Raw genomic sequence first — 15292 nt, forward strand, 5'->3', positions numbered from 1 at the left:
GGGGTCGTTAGGGTGCCTTTCTTGTAGAGGACGATCTGATCTACAAGAAAGGTCGTATGCACTTTTCGCGTATCTGCAAGGGTTTAGGAGTTATTGAGGAAAAACGAAATTTCTTGTTAAAAGCGAAAATTCTTGGCTCCAATATTGCTGCACCAGAGAGAAAAACGGGTTCGCAGCCGTGAACGCTAGATGGCGCCGCGAGCAACCCCAATGTGGCGTCACTGCGCCAACATATCTAGGGAGTTTTACGCCCTTGCGTTAAACCAATGTAGGCTTCTTCCTTAGCCGTTCAAACTCCTCAACGGTTAACAGTCCTCGTTAACGCATCATCGAGAACGCACGTTCGCGTTACAAATACACGTCTTACCTAAGCCGCGTTCCGCCGTATCCGAATCAATCGTTGATATCCGACGCGCATCCGCCCTCGCGGATTACTATTACGAATAGTGATTAAACGACGAATCGAAGCGAATCGATATCTTTTGTATCGAGCTCAAAATTTCTAGCCACGCGTGGCGATCGTACTTGTAAGCGACCACGAGGTTCGCCATTTTATACAGACATTGTACGCGGGCCTTTTCGCCATCAGAATAAACGATCCTGTGCAATCGTTAATCAGCGTTTATCATTTCTTGGAGGTAGAGCTCCATACCTGCCTCATCATAACGGTTCAGTAAATTTTATTATATGGGAGCAAAGGGTTTTGGAATCCGGAGTCAGATCATAACGGCTCTCGCCATGTGCATGCGTACCACGCATAAGACGATACCAGAGAGTCCTGCTGCCCTGCACACAGCCCCCACACCAAAATCATTATAATTAAAACGTTCTAAAATGTTAATTAACCTAATAATTGATTAAATAATAAGTAAATGATACAATGAACGAATAACGTTTATTATTTTTATAAGTTACACCGTTCCTGTATTTTCACATTCCCTTTACTTTCAATTTCAAAATAAAATTACATCTGTAACTATTTATCCAGACGTAAGTTAAAATTGTTTTTATTTTAACGTGTCAAACAGTATCGACCACAATTCTGTAAACGCTTGATCGAGCATTAAAAAGATAAGACGTACACTTATTAACACTCGTTTTGAATTTAGTCCCCTAGGGGAAACTAACACATGCACATAGCTGGCTCATTTCATTGTTACTAGCTGTATAGCTAGGAGACAAAATTCAAAATGAGTAATAAGTCTACGTCTTGTTTTTCAATGCTCGATATGACATTTATACTGTTGGATTTTCTTTTAAGTTTGACACGTCAAAATAAAAAGAGTTTTAATGTACTACACATATCTCAATTGATTTTGCGTTGCTCGTTGTGCCATCTAGCGTTCGTGGCCGCGAAAGTGCTTGGCTCCAATATTCAATTATTGTAAATTTTTTATTACTACCTCTACTACAATTAGTGTAATACTCATTATACATACCTATGTATACTATTCAATAGTTATAAATAAATTGTACATTAAAATGTAATCACCTGTCTGTCTATTCACTTGGCCTGTACTCCTAAAATGACCAACTCCCATTCCTTAACGAGGACTCTGACTCGAAATAATAGCCCTGCTCACTACTAAATTAGTTGTATAAGTACGTTAAATTCAGGGATGCGAAATTCTTGGAAATGACGTCATCAGCAGGAGTTAGTGCTACCTCCTATCATTTCATATTCTCCTGATACAAAGTCCAATTTCGGGCAAAAATTTTTGCTATCCGGGAATTCTTGGAAATGACGTCATCAGCAGGAGTTAGTGCTACCTCCTATCATATCATATTCTCCTAATACAAAGTCCAATTTCGGGCAAAAATTTTTCCTGTTCGATTGATGACGTCATAGCATACCTCCTACAAACTTATATTCTCCTGATACAAAGTTCAATTTTAGACAAAAATTTGTCATTTCGAGAATTCTTGGAAATGACGTCATCACCAGGAGTTAGTGCTACCTCCTATCATATCATATTCTCCTAATACAAAGTAAAATTTTCGACAAAATTTTAGCCCGAATTTGGACTTTGTATTAGGAATGATGACGTCATTTCCAAGAATTCTCGAAATGACAAATTTTTGTCTAAAATTGAACTTTGTATCAGGAGAATATAATGTGATAGGAGGTAGCACTAACTCCTGGTGATGACGTCATTTCCAAGAATTTTTAAATTCCGATTCCACCAAATTTCTACTTATACTAAGTGAAGATGACATGGAGAAGGGATTGGTTGCGGATGGAGTTGAAGGTAAGTAACGAGACGTTTGAATTCCATTTAAACTATTTCTTTATTAATAGTATTTTAATATAATATTTTACAAACAGTATCGTACTTAAATGATAGTGCATGCACACTTCTAAAACTTCGTTGTGTCTCTTATTATTTATGGAAGTCCTGGTCCTTGTTGATCGACAGGAACTTGTCGTTGATTGAGAGAAACCTGAAAAAATGTTTTTAGACGAAAGTTGTAGCCTAGCTGTCAGAAACATGAGTGGCACGTTCATTACACGTTTGTGTAAGTGCTCTCACGTTTTACAGAAGTACCTCGACAGGAGAGACAAGGGAGAGACGAAGGAGAGATGGGAGAGATCAGCTAATTAGCTAATGACTCAACGAGTCAGATCAATCTATTTACAGTAATAAACTTTGGTACCTGTTGAGAAATAGCATAATTGTACAATTGTAATGCATGAATGGAGCGTTACATGGAAAGAATTACTCAGAATCTACGCGTCGAATCATTCCTTTGTTTCGCCATGTGTTTATTTCAATAATACGATAGGCAAACAATAAGAAATGATATCAATTTTTACAGATAAAGATGACTAAAACAATATAAAACAATTAAATTCGATGAAATTGACGGCCAGTCGAAGCAATTGCCGTAACATTCATGTATACATCGGAAATCTCTGAAGAGCGGTGATGATACATGTCGAATGATAGCGATGTCGGATGGAGATGAAGATGGAGATGGCGATAGCGACGGCGATGACGATGACGATGCCGCCGGTGAGAGCGAACAGCGAACCTCTACGGCTACGGAGTTGGCTGTGTGTGACATCACGCTTCATTGTTGGAGGTTTACGTCATTCTCGAGTCTGGTATCGAGTCGTGTTGCGCGCGATTTACAGAGTAAAATAGTCTATACCGTGTAGCGGAGTATAGCGGCGTGGCGGGAAGTGAAAGAGGCGAGTGAGAGAACCCGAACCCGACGAGACTCCCGAAAGGCGGACGCGAGAAAGAGAGGATCGAATCGCCGATCACGGTTGCGACTGCGCTGAACCGATGTCGGACGTGGGTCGTTTCTCGTTAAATCGAAGCGATCGTTCCCCACCGAATCGGGGACTGATTCCCTTTGAATGATAAGGAATCGGAAAGTAATTAGCGGTCGTGCGTGAGAAAAGGAGAAAGGATAGTAGGCAGCAGCAGCAGCAGCAGCAGCAGCAGCAGCAGCGTATCTCGGTGACGACGAGGAAGCGACCAGCAAGGAGTCAGCAGGAGCGAGGGCAGCTATAGCTGTAACGTAAGAAGGAAGGACGGAAGGATAGCCGAGAGAGAAGCGAGAGACAGAGATATAGAGCGAGAGAGAGTGACAGAGGGCGAGAGCGAGAGAGAGAGAGATAAGAGAAGAGAGTAGATTGGAGCGAGAAGATGGAAAAGGAGAACGGTACGAGGTAGAAGCGCGACGTTCAACAGTGGTAGCGGTGATTTGTGATCTCATCGACGAAGTTACCGATTTCTCGAGCGAACCACTCGATGCGAATCGAACGCAGCGAATTGTTCGAACGACAGAGTGGTTTCCGCGCTGCGACGATACAATTACGCGCGCCCGATCACCGATATCGGAGCAATATTTTCGTGAATATGTAATAACGTCGACGAATAGGTGCGTGATTCGTTCTCAGCCAGTGCCTCTTACCCGACGCGTTCTTACATTTTAAATATAACGGTGTATAAATAAGTATGAGCAATAGCGGGAGTGTACAATCGTAGCTCCGATCGTTCATTTTTCCAAAGGGATATACGCGTTCGATCCTCGCCTCGATTAATTTCGCATCGCGCTCGGATGACTCGTAAATGAATGCACGTGAAATGCAGTCGGGATCGATGTTTCTCCCTTTGAAGTTCACCACATATGTTTTTCATGCGTGGGCATGCAGCACCGAACTATCGTCAAGGTTAGTGTGCCTGACAGGCTCTCCTCTCCATCGCCTTGCGAACTTATGCTAAACAGTTTTCAGTAGGTAGCAGCGACTAGCTGTGGCAACTAATTAAACGGTGCACTCTAATCTGCGTGTTTGCCATTCCCAATACGAAACGTTTCAGCCTCGTATACCTCGTGCTTCTAACCATGGTTTCCATTTCCATCCTCTTCCAACGTTTACGTCTTCCAGACAGAATCGACCTTCCTTCGTGTGCCATACATCTAATCCCACTGTCAACGGTAACGTCGACTTTTCTTCTGGACAGGAAAATTCAACGGTCTCTCCTTGCAGATAATTAAAAGATAGAGATACTACTGAAACAATGAAGCCTTCTTACGTATGTGCTGAAATTTATGTTGACAGACTGGAACAGAATCTATGTAAGCGCACCTGGACTCGCCAAGCGTTGTCCTCAGTTTTCCCGTATAGATTCTAATCTATTTTGTTTCAGGGGCACGAAGCACGCATAATGCTGTTGCTCGCAAACTGGATGGGAACGTGCAGAGAGCAGCAACTCATTAAAACTGACTCGAATCCAGGCCCAAATGTTTGTAGAATGCTTCAAGGAGTCTGCATTCTTCTCATCGAATTGGCATGCTCGCGCGGAGAAAGGTAATGGAAACGTTCAACCCCTTTTGACGGGTCGCAGAATCACGGGACAAAAGGAAACGTCTACGTTACGGGCTTAAAATGTCGAACGGTCGGTTGTGATCAGTCACAAGCAAACACAATTTTCCAACGATGCAGCGTAGCGTGATTCTCCTTGTTGCAAAAGGATTTGATATTTGCAAGTACGTCCGAAACTGAAATAAAACAATTCTCAAGCATTACCACACTCGATTCAATTTTCCTCCACGTTGTTTCGCGTTATATCGAATCCTCTTGCAAGTAAAACGTAAAAGAAGATCGACACGTTCGAGTGTGATAATACTGCTCGCCGATAATTCGTTTTTCTGGAACACGATTAACTTTCGTCCATCGTTATTCCAGAACAGCCGCTTCTATGAGTGCCACTCGTCCGTTACACTGTGATGGAAAGGACATTAACTACAAAAGCGGTCCAAGTAAGTCTTTCTAACGCGCGTCATTACTCGCAGATCGAGTAAACATTTCTTTCGCCTACAGATAGAATGGCATATGAGGTATTTCTGGGTGGATCTTGTAATCCAACCACGTGGAGATCAGAAATCGCCATACCGACTTTGCAGAGACTCGGGATCACGTATTACAATCCCGTAAGCGCGTCGATGCTACCTTTAATCGTTCTCGTTTCAACGAAGATCGTCAACGTAAACGTAACGATGTATTTCAGCAAGTGTCGCAATGGGGACCAGAACTGATAGCTCAAGAGCACGAGGCGAAGCAAACGGCGAAAGTATTACTGTTCGTCATCGATAATCAAACGCGAAACAGCGCGGGGATCATCGAGGCAGCTCAGTTGGCAGCTACTCGTCGCGAGTCTTTGGTTCTCGTCATTTACCCGTATCGTCAAGGCCAGACGATACTCGGCGAGACCGTGTCCATTCAGTAAGCGGCGACTCGTTCGTAGAATTTAACGGCGGCACGTTACACGTGTTGTTCTTTTCAGAGAATATTACGATCTGATGAACGGACTGTCGGTCCTTCAATATCTGATGGAGAGGCAGAGGATACCGATTTTCGAAAGCCTGTCGATCGCTCTGAACTGTACATCGAAGGTATACACGCTATAAATTCCATTTAGTATACGCGCGAGATAAAACTTATAAATTCATCGTAGATACTACGCGAAGATATTAACGTGCAAGATCTGCATTCTGAGGATGGGATCAGACCGATCAAGTTGTATGGCCAGAACGGAACGGACGTGGTGTAAGTCGTCAAAATTATAATTAACGCTATGAGCCGTCTCTTTAACTCTGTCCTGTTACAGTACGCTCAGGGAAATTTTCAAGTCCGTGGACATCAACGACAGCGGAAGCGTGAACTTGCAGGAGGTACGTTCCTCCGATACATTTAATCATCTTACATTCGCAGATGTCTCACTTCGTGTTCTTCGCAGGCTTGGATAGCGCTACAGTCAAACCTCAAGTGCAACGTGTCATCGGATCTTTTGAACGTCGTGAACAAATCAGGTAAAGAGCTATCGCTCGTAAACGCGAACGTTCGCATTCAAGTTTACCGAAAGATCAATTTTTTTGCGGTCATAGAAACGTATAGGACGTTGATAGACGGCGGGTTTCCAGCGAAAAGGGACTCGACGGACTTACGGATAAACTTCGAACAGTTTTGCGCGTTGGCCGCCGAATCAACGTGGAGGACGAAGAGCAACGGCGTCTCTTGTGAAAGTGAGATACCTTCAGTTTGGAGTATATTATGTAGGAAGGCATCGAAGTTCCTTCGCAGGGCTATCGTGCAACCTTTTAACCGTTTCTTAGGTATTTCCTATTCTCAACCAAACTTTCTGTCGCGCACAGTAACACGTGTATAGTGCCTTTAACGCGTATGAGTTAGGCTGTACAGAACAGAGTAGTCCTCGAACTAGTTCGTTTAAATCTCTCGCGAAAGCGTAAATACGTTCGATGCAATACGTCCGACTTTTTAGATTGGACCAATTCGTTCGTGCCGGAATCCGAGAAGAGAGACCTGTACGTAGGAGTGATCGGTAAAGATCAATTCTGGTTAGAGTCGACCGCCGCACCCTCGATCGAGTGAGCATTATTCGAAACGTGACTCTACCATCAGATCTAGAACGTCGCGGAACAATCAACGTGTAACGTTTACAATTTTCTCGTTTCAGATCAGTGGGACTGTCCCTGTTTCGGACGAACCTGAACGAGTACAATGTGAAAGTGTTGCCGCAAGAATTACAAAGGATGAAGAATTCACGATTGATATTACTGGTCGTGCCGCAGCACGCACGTGGCAGCGCCTTAGTGGCGTTGGCAGCTCACCTAATCGGATTACGCGCGAAAATAGTCCTGTGCGTTCAAACGCTTCCCGAAGGTTGCGTAGTTTCCGGTGAAAAAGTGAGCATTCTCTTTCCGCCGCAGGGTCACCCGTTCGCACGAGAAACTCCCGTGTTTTGTTTTTTACAGCTCACCGAACAAGCCATAAAAGACTACAATCGGGGAAGAATGTACCTGTCGGACTACGCGATGCGCGAAGGTGTACCTGTTTTCCAGAATATCGCCGATGCTTTACAGCACGCGATACAGTTAGTTCAACATCTCCGTTGATCTTCTCGCTTTCGTTTTCCTCCTCGATTCCCTATCCCATCTTTTCCCCCTCTCCCGCTACTACATCCCACTTTGTTTCTTTCTCAGTACGCGAGTAAACGTTTCGATTCACCGATTAATTTATTTTTTATTACTAGCGATAATGTTCAACTACCGTCCGAGCGAACGGGAAAGCAGACTTCCTCCGTTCCCGAGAAAGTTTTACGGAAATCTCAGCGCACGCGTTCTTTCGTCTCGATCTATTTGAGATGCGAAATTAAGCATCGTTTCGATCACATCGGAGGATCGTGGATCTTTATCTGAACCAGGCCCGCTCGTATCGAGTCGGCCGTGGTCAGCTACACTTTGAATTTCAGTGAAATTTACTCACGGTAGTCGAACATCACTTTTATAGCGATTCAACTTGATAATTTTGTAACCTTTTTTGGTAACTGGTTGAGGATTGATATACGTGTATTGTACATAGTTTACTAGTTGTTTCTAACGATTTAATGATAATTAATTTAAAAGAAAAAAATTTTGTTAGAACGTATGCATGGGAGCGCGTGGAAGAGGTTTTTTTTTAATCGTGTCGTGACCGAACGCGCGTACGTAATTTTTTTACGGAAGAGGACCGCGCTGTACCTGTGTACGCGAATAGAAAACTTTATACCGTGTGTGTGTGTCGTATGCGACGCGTGCGTAACGATGAGGACGCAGGACGAACGCGAGGAAGTGAAACGCAGGTGTACATAAAAAAAAAACTACCTTAAATCCACTTTGAAATTCATCGTTGGACACCTCGAGGACGGCTCGGGCCAATACTCCCTCCACTCTTTTCACCTCTCACTCCTTTCCTCTTCTCATTAGCCCGCGCACTCACTCATCCTTACCCCTCCTCCGCTGTTTTTACAATTTGATCAGCAATTTCTTTGTACAATAAAAAATATTGTTTTTATTCTTGGTGTCGTTCTTTCTCTCCTTATCCGTATCGCAGTTGCGAAACAATGGAACGAGTCTGAGATCGATTGCGAGCTATCTACCGTTACGCGGAGACGGCTGTCCGCGCGGCGAAATACCGATAGATATTTTTCAAAGAAAGTAGAACCGGTACCATCGCCGGCAAAAAGAGAGGCGTGTACACGGCATACCTGAAATGCAAACAAACAGCGAGATTGAGAGAGCCCGAAGCGACAGACAGAGACGTCGAAACGAGAATAATTACTTCTGATCCTGAGGAAAATACAACAGGGCCGTGAGCGTTGAATCGGAGAAGGCTGCTTCGGCAGTGACGAACGCTTCCTTGCTCAGCGGGAATCCTCGGGCCAGATCACCGTTCGCCAGTCGTTCGGCCGAGCTCTCGACCAGATGCAACGCCGACTTTATCCTGTTTCCCACGACGTCTGTAACGACGATATTACCGATCTCTTGAAGAAGCCGAGCGAGCGACTGAAGAGTCAATTTTGCCGACGTCAGTTGTTCGATCGTTCGTACGCGAAGTAACGCGTCGATCTCCCAGTCGCGGAGTTTCAGTCCCACCGAGGGGACCGTGGTGACGCCGTGCAAGAACTTCTGTAAAATTCCACAAAGGATATCCGTCGAACGGAGACGAGCGATGATCGAACGAGACAAGTCGGAAAAGCGTTAATCACCGGCTCAGGAATGCCCAGGAGTAGCTTCAACTGCGTGAGAAAAGTTCCGACGACGGTGGCTCGTTCGGGATAAACGTGAACCGATTCGTTCGATTTCGCGGCCATGCAAGCCTCCATTGGCGGATTGATCAACACCACGCCGCCCCATCTGCGAGAACACGATTGTCATCGATCGTAGCTAGCAGAGAGTAAAAGTGTTAGCGTACCTCGGCGAAAGAAACGCTTCGACGTTAGCGTTGATCTTCGACCGATGACCGGAACGCGTGTAAATATGTAACGGAGCGCTGTCACAAGGAACGGCGTAGATGACGAAGTTGATCGTCGGGTGCAGGCTCACGTGCGAGGCTGAAAGACAATGGCCATTTAGCACGAATTCCCAAAATAAAATTACGAGACAATACCTAATTTCTTTTCCAACGGTGTAATTAGTTGAGGTAACACATCCTCCGTGAGCGCGAAGTGCCTGCCCAGAGGACAACTGTCGGGGACTCGTATCGGATTCACGTCCAACGGAAGTAAGTACAACCATTGCGACTTGACGGTGAAGTCACTCAACACCGAGAGCTGACTGAGGAACGGATCGACGTATTCTGAAGGAAGCGGCAGGCGTTAACCGAAGAACGAGATCGTCTTTGAGGGTAGGTATACCTTCGGTCACCGAGCGTAGGTCCCAGGTCAGTCTCAGCTTCTCCGGATCGGGATTGACGACGGTGATCAGCACGTCGTAAGCCGAGCTGGCCGGGAACCTCCTCCTGTTCTCCTCGTCCAAACTGTAGAGGGTCGGCTCGGCGAGCGCGTTCCTCGTCAGCGCCAGCGACTTCTCGAGCAGTATCCATTCGGACAAAACGCGAATCAGAGTGGAACTGGCTAAAACAGAATTCTTGCTCGTATCGAAAAAACTACTGTGTACGAACCGATGCTTACTGGTCTCGGTGGAGAAGTAAACGGTTCTTCTCGATCCGACGAGAACCGCGTCGTTGAGATTGTTCGTTTCCAACAGCAGAAGCTGACCGACGTCGAGATCGAAGATTGACGCTATCTTCTCTAGCTCGTGATGCGTAAAGGCAGACGCCACCAAATTGCTGGATATCACACGATGAACCACCTCTATTCGATAAATACCTGCAACGAGGCGCTTTTAATAAACCGAACAGAAAGAGAAACGTTCTCCGCGGTTACTCACTGGTGTTTTTAAATGCCTCGCTTATGTCGCGCGCCAACGACTCGGCTCGGTCTTGAGACAGTGCCGCGACCACGAGTCTCGTTCTGACGGTGATCTCGAGGTCCGACAGCTGCTCGATCCCGGCGTAAGGAAGCGGAACCCGCGGCACCGCGGTGGTGTACCACCAAATGGGGACGCCCACGCCCAGGAGCAACACCGCGAACGACACGCTCGCGTAGACTCTGTACTTTTCTGAAAATTTAATCGTGAGTACCGGTCAGATCCGTAACTTTTAACGATGTTCGTCGCGTATCTCGCAAACGTCGATCGTGCTGTCCCAAGTAAGACGGCCTTGGAATCGTATAAATTTGAACCGAATCCAAGCGATCTAGCTCGCGCGAGTTCGTTCCCTCGTGTGCGTTCGAAACGCGTCACGAATAAACAACGGAGCGCACTTATTCCTCAACACTGCCAAATTACATCACAGCATAGATAAATTTTGTGTCTTCCGTCGTATCGAAGCAACGATAACATTCGTCCTTCGTAGGTGTTGACAATTTCCTTAAGAATTCGCGTGCCACTCAACGTATTAAATTTCCTAATAACAGGGACCACATACTCGACTCGTTAATGGACGGAGAAAGCAGGGGTTAAATAATGAGTGTTCCCGATAACGATGACATCGTCGTATCAACGCGTGCACGTTTTTTGTCCCCCTACTCGGTTGGGTCGAACGCGACGAACGATACCAGTGGCAGAAGGGTACGCCGTTCAACGGTATATTTTCCAGAAGCAACGGTCCGCGTACGAGGTGCGTCACGTAATAAACACGAGGACGAACAGCAGCGTGAGCGGGATTAATTACTCGATTTAAATTGATTTAAACGTTGCTTACTCTATCTCTGTTTCGTCTCGTTTAAACGCACAATTATCGGAACGAGAAACGCGTGCATCGTTTTCCCTAATTTCCTCAGCGTCGAACGCGGCGACCGGTCTCGAACAGAGAGACGGACGGAGACCGAGCCTCGAAACGAACCTCGAACGCTGTCACGTGTGCTCTGACGAGATGACGAGAAGGGAACGCAATTTCATTTGCTTATGATTGTCGGTTCGCGTTTACGAGTAATAAGAAACATCGGTGCAACAAGAACATCGATGTATCAAGGTCGAGGGACGGGGAACGACGCGTTCGCCGCGAGTCGCTGCCTCGACGAGTTCAGTTCACCAGTCGTTGGAGAACCAACCGTACATACAGGAGAAGAAGACGAACCGCGAGGGAGGTAAACGGGCACGAGCAAAAAGCAGAGTTGAAGAAGAAGAAGAAGCAGAGGTAGCAACGGCGAGTAAAAGAGAAGGGTGACGACTCAATCGTAGGATCCTGCAGCGTGTGCTGGACAAGAGGGCAAGAACCGAACGTGAGAGTCCGCACTGAACGAGATTCGAACGACACGCGGTAACCGAGGGTTCGTTCGAAATCTCGTTTACATTCTACGTCGATCGGCTTTGCGCTTAGAAGAAACGAATGTCGCCGTGACGGCGATCGAATAGTGAGTGGCGGAACGCGAGCGTCGGTCGGGCGAAGGAATAACACGGGATTGTGAAATTTGTTTGCACGCAACGCGAATTAGCGGATTTGTAACAATAATTTTTTGATAGATCTCGTTATCTCGCGGTACCTGGTCCCTCGCGACACGGAGACGTACGCGGGACAATGAGCAACGTTTATTTTCCTTCAGCCGTGTCGTAAAAAAAATTGTTGCGAATTCCGTCGCGATAGGAGGGTCGGACCGATTGCGCTGGTAGCGTGATCGATGTTTAGAGGAGCCGTCAAAATAAACGATACAGGAAGAAACAACGCCGAGCGACGTGACTGGTAACGAAAGAGCCGCAAGTGGAACATACGTATGTAAAACGAACGGCAAGGGCTGAATGATCGCGAGCCACGGGGCCCTCGAGGTCAATCTCGCGTGGTTCGTAGTGAAATTATTTGACCCGTAATCCGAGCAGGCCGTAAAACGAAGGGGGAAGCCGGGGGACAGACGGCACGGAATAATAAAGAATCACGGATTACGCAACTCTTTGTGTATCGTTATCTGCCGATTCAATTGTAAGGAAACGCGCGTCCGACATCGGTTTCGAAACCCGTAGGACCCCGTCGCTTGTTATTAGCCGCATAATAAGAAACGCGAGCCTGAGTGCACGTCTGCCAGTGTCGTTCGCGCCTCGCGCCTCGTCTGATCGCGACGGTGGCACTCGCGCCAGCTGGGAGTATAAACGCACAATTCCATACTCATGTGCGTAATTGAATTCATTTTTTCAGATACGTAACGCTTTGATAGGGCAATGGCCACGCAACCCGACGCCCTGCATCCGGAGGTCGTGGACGCCGCGAGGAACCGAAGGTACGTTAACAGCTAGAATCCAACTGTCGGGAGACGTACGACGTTTTCCCGTTGCCACCTGTTACCGTTGTCCATACTCGAGATTCGAACGGTGAATCGATCAATCGGGTGTTTCAGAAGAAACGACGGCTTCGTCCGACCCTTGACGAGGTTCCTCTCGCTGTACTGGAGGTCGATCGTGATCGTGCTATGGCCATTGATCTTGCTGCCCATCGTTCTCGTCGAGACCGGCGAGGTTCGTTTCACGTTGTCCCTTTTTCTCTGTTCGCACAACGTAACAAGAATCGATGAACGCAGGCGACGGCGATGCGGTGCTTGTACGTGGTCGGTCTGATGGCCATGTTCTGGGTGACGGAGGTTCTTCCCTTGCCGATCACCGGCTTGCTCCCGGTCGTTCTCTATCCGCTGATGGGTATTATGGACACGAACACAACGTGTATTTGCTACATGAACGATACGACGATGATGTTTATTGGAAGCATGGTGATAGCGATCGCGATCGAGAACTCCGGCCTGCACATGCGTATAGCGCTGTTGATTATCAAGACGGTCGGCTGTAGTCATCGGAGGTAATTTGCGATCGTCGAAAATGAGTTTCGCGTTCATCCGAAAAGTGATCGAATTCATAGATTAACGTTCGGCCTGTTCTGCGTGACGATGTTCCTATCGATGTGGATCTCCAACACTGCCGCTACCGCGATGATGTTGCCCATCGTTGAGACCGTCCTCCTGGAACTGGAAACGGTAAGCCTCCCCCGCCGGTCGCTCGACGAGGATTCAAGTTTATTCATTTGCAACTTTTAGCAAGGCCTGGGCGACATGTTCGTACGAGAGGAGAACAAGGGCGGCGAAGAGGGAACAGAATCGTATGTAGCCTGACTGAACGATGCGTCGGTGGTATCTGTTAACTCTGCGACGATTTCAGGGCCAAGAGACCGACGAACATCACTATGGTGTACTACCTCGTGGCATCATACGCTTCTAGCCTCGGAGGCATCGGCACGTTGGTTGGAACCGGTACCAACTTGACTCTCAAAGGATTCTTCGAGAAGTAAGGATCTGAGCGAACGACTGAGCCGACTTAAAGAGATAAACGGATGATTCGTTTCGGTCGCAGGCGATTCCCGAACAGCCAGGGCATCAGCCTGACTTCGTGGATGCTCTACTCGGTCCCACCCATGCTCCTGATGGGTCTCCTCACGTGGCTCTGGTTGCACGTCGTGTACATGGGAATGTTCAGGCCCAAAAGTAAGGACGCGTTAGCCGCCGATATCGGTGAACAGGGGGAGAGAGTTGCCGCGGCCGTGATCGACAAGAAATACAAGGAACTCGGTCCGATCACGTGGCACGAGTCCGTCGTCGGGTTCCTCTTCGTCTCCGTCGTTCTCCTCTGGTTCTTCCGAAGCCCGGGATTCGTCCCTGGCTGGCCGACTTACATCACCGACTCGTACGCATCTTACAGTTCTTATCAGCTGCACTTTTTTTGACCCCGTGACTCGGTCGTTGGACTCTCGCGCATATAAATATAAACGGTTGCAGAAAGGTCAAAGATTCTACGGCAGCCGCTCTGGTTACCATCCTCTTCTTCGTTCTACCGTCGAAACTCGATTTCCTCCGGTCGTTCGACTCGGAGCCGAAGAACCGGCCTAACAAAGTGTCGCCGAGCATGGTCACTTGGAAGATGATACAACAGAAAATGCACTGGAGCCTGATCTTGGTCTTGGGCGGTGGATTCGCGATTTCCGCCGGGAGCACTTCCTCGAAACTGTCCTCGATCATAGGAAACGCGTTGTCTAGCTTGAAGTCGATAAATCCGTTCGCGATACTCTGCACCGTCTGCGTTTTCGCGGAAATGGTAACGGAGCTGACTTCGAACGTCGCCGTCGCGAACATCATTCTGCCGGTGTTAGCGGAAATGGTAAGGAACATTTTCAATGGTAACCGCTTCCTCTTTTATCGTTACAATGATAACGAGGCATGCATCGTTTCAGTGCATCGCTATACGAATACATCCGTTGTACTTGATGATGCCGGCTGCGCTGTGTTGTTCGTTTTCGTTTCATCTGCCGGTCGGCACCCCGCCGAACGCGATTGTCACTGCCGCCGGACAAATAAGAACGAGGGACTTGGCGATCGCCGGAATAGGACCGAGCGTGATCACGCTTCTGATTACCACGGTGGCCTTTTCCACGTGGGGCTCGTACATTTTTGACCTGTCCGAATTTCCCGACTGGGCGACTTAACGCTAGCTAACGTTTAACTCTGACTTTTGTTCGTGACCGGCGTCACGATCAACGCACGAAGGGCGGACATCGAATACTGTTCGAACTATGTATATATAACGTTAAACGAGCCTCGAATAGTATTGCAACGCAAATACGGGACACGTTTTATTGACTTATCATATGGAGATGCATTGTACCATACGAAGGACGAACGAATAAAGATAAACTTACCATCTATGGCGGTGTCATAACCTGCAACCTCTCCCGTCTCTTCGTTCATGTTTTCTTCCCCTCTGTTCCTTTATTGACACTTCACATTAAAATGACGCGATTAGTTGTATTATTCGATAGCTTTAATGATGACAGCAAGTCGTAACCATGTTCGCAAAAACCGCGATCGAAATCTCTTATCTGACTTCGACAGAACACGAAAGCACTTGTCGG

The 15292-nt window shown here is 47.1% G+C and overlaps 1 protein-coding gene across 1 annotated transcript; it reads left to right on the forward strand.

The window, feature by feature from the left end:
• The first annotated feature begins 2700 nt into the window (after window positions 1-2700).
• On the forward strand, window positions 2701-15085 carry LOC108630162 (uncharacterized). Its single transcript, XM_018033246.2, has 23 exons — window positions 2701-4590; window positions 4662-4822; window positions 5201-5274; window positions 5336-5445; window positions 5523-5737; window positions 5799-5907; window positions 5970-6061; window positions 6123-6186; window positions 6252-6324; window positions 6400-6627; window positions 6795-6900; window positions 6990-7218; window positions 7288-7423; window positions 9702-9783; window positions 12561-12623; window positions 12741-12858; window positions 12921-13192; window positions 13253-13367; window positions 13428-13489; window positions 13549-13674; window positions 13741-14070; window positions 14163-14541; window positions 14615-15085. The coding sequence occupies exons 1-23, from the start codon at window positions 4564-4566 to the stop codon at window positions 14864-14866; spliced, it is 3423 nt and encodes a 1140-aa protein (XP_017888735.1). The 5' UTR covers window positions 2701-4563; the 3' UTR covers window positions 14867-15085.
• Window positions 15086-15292: the final 207 nt, after the last annotated feature.

Source organism: Ceratina calcarata, unplaced genomic scaffold (genome assembly GCF_001652005.2).
Source record: "Ceratina calcarata isolate Rehan_Ccalc_2016 unplaced genomic scaffold, ASM165200v1 scaffold71, whole genome shotgun sequence".
NCBI lineage: Eukaryota > Metazoa > Arthropoda > Insecta > Hymenoptera > Apidae > Ceratina > Ceratina calcarata.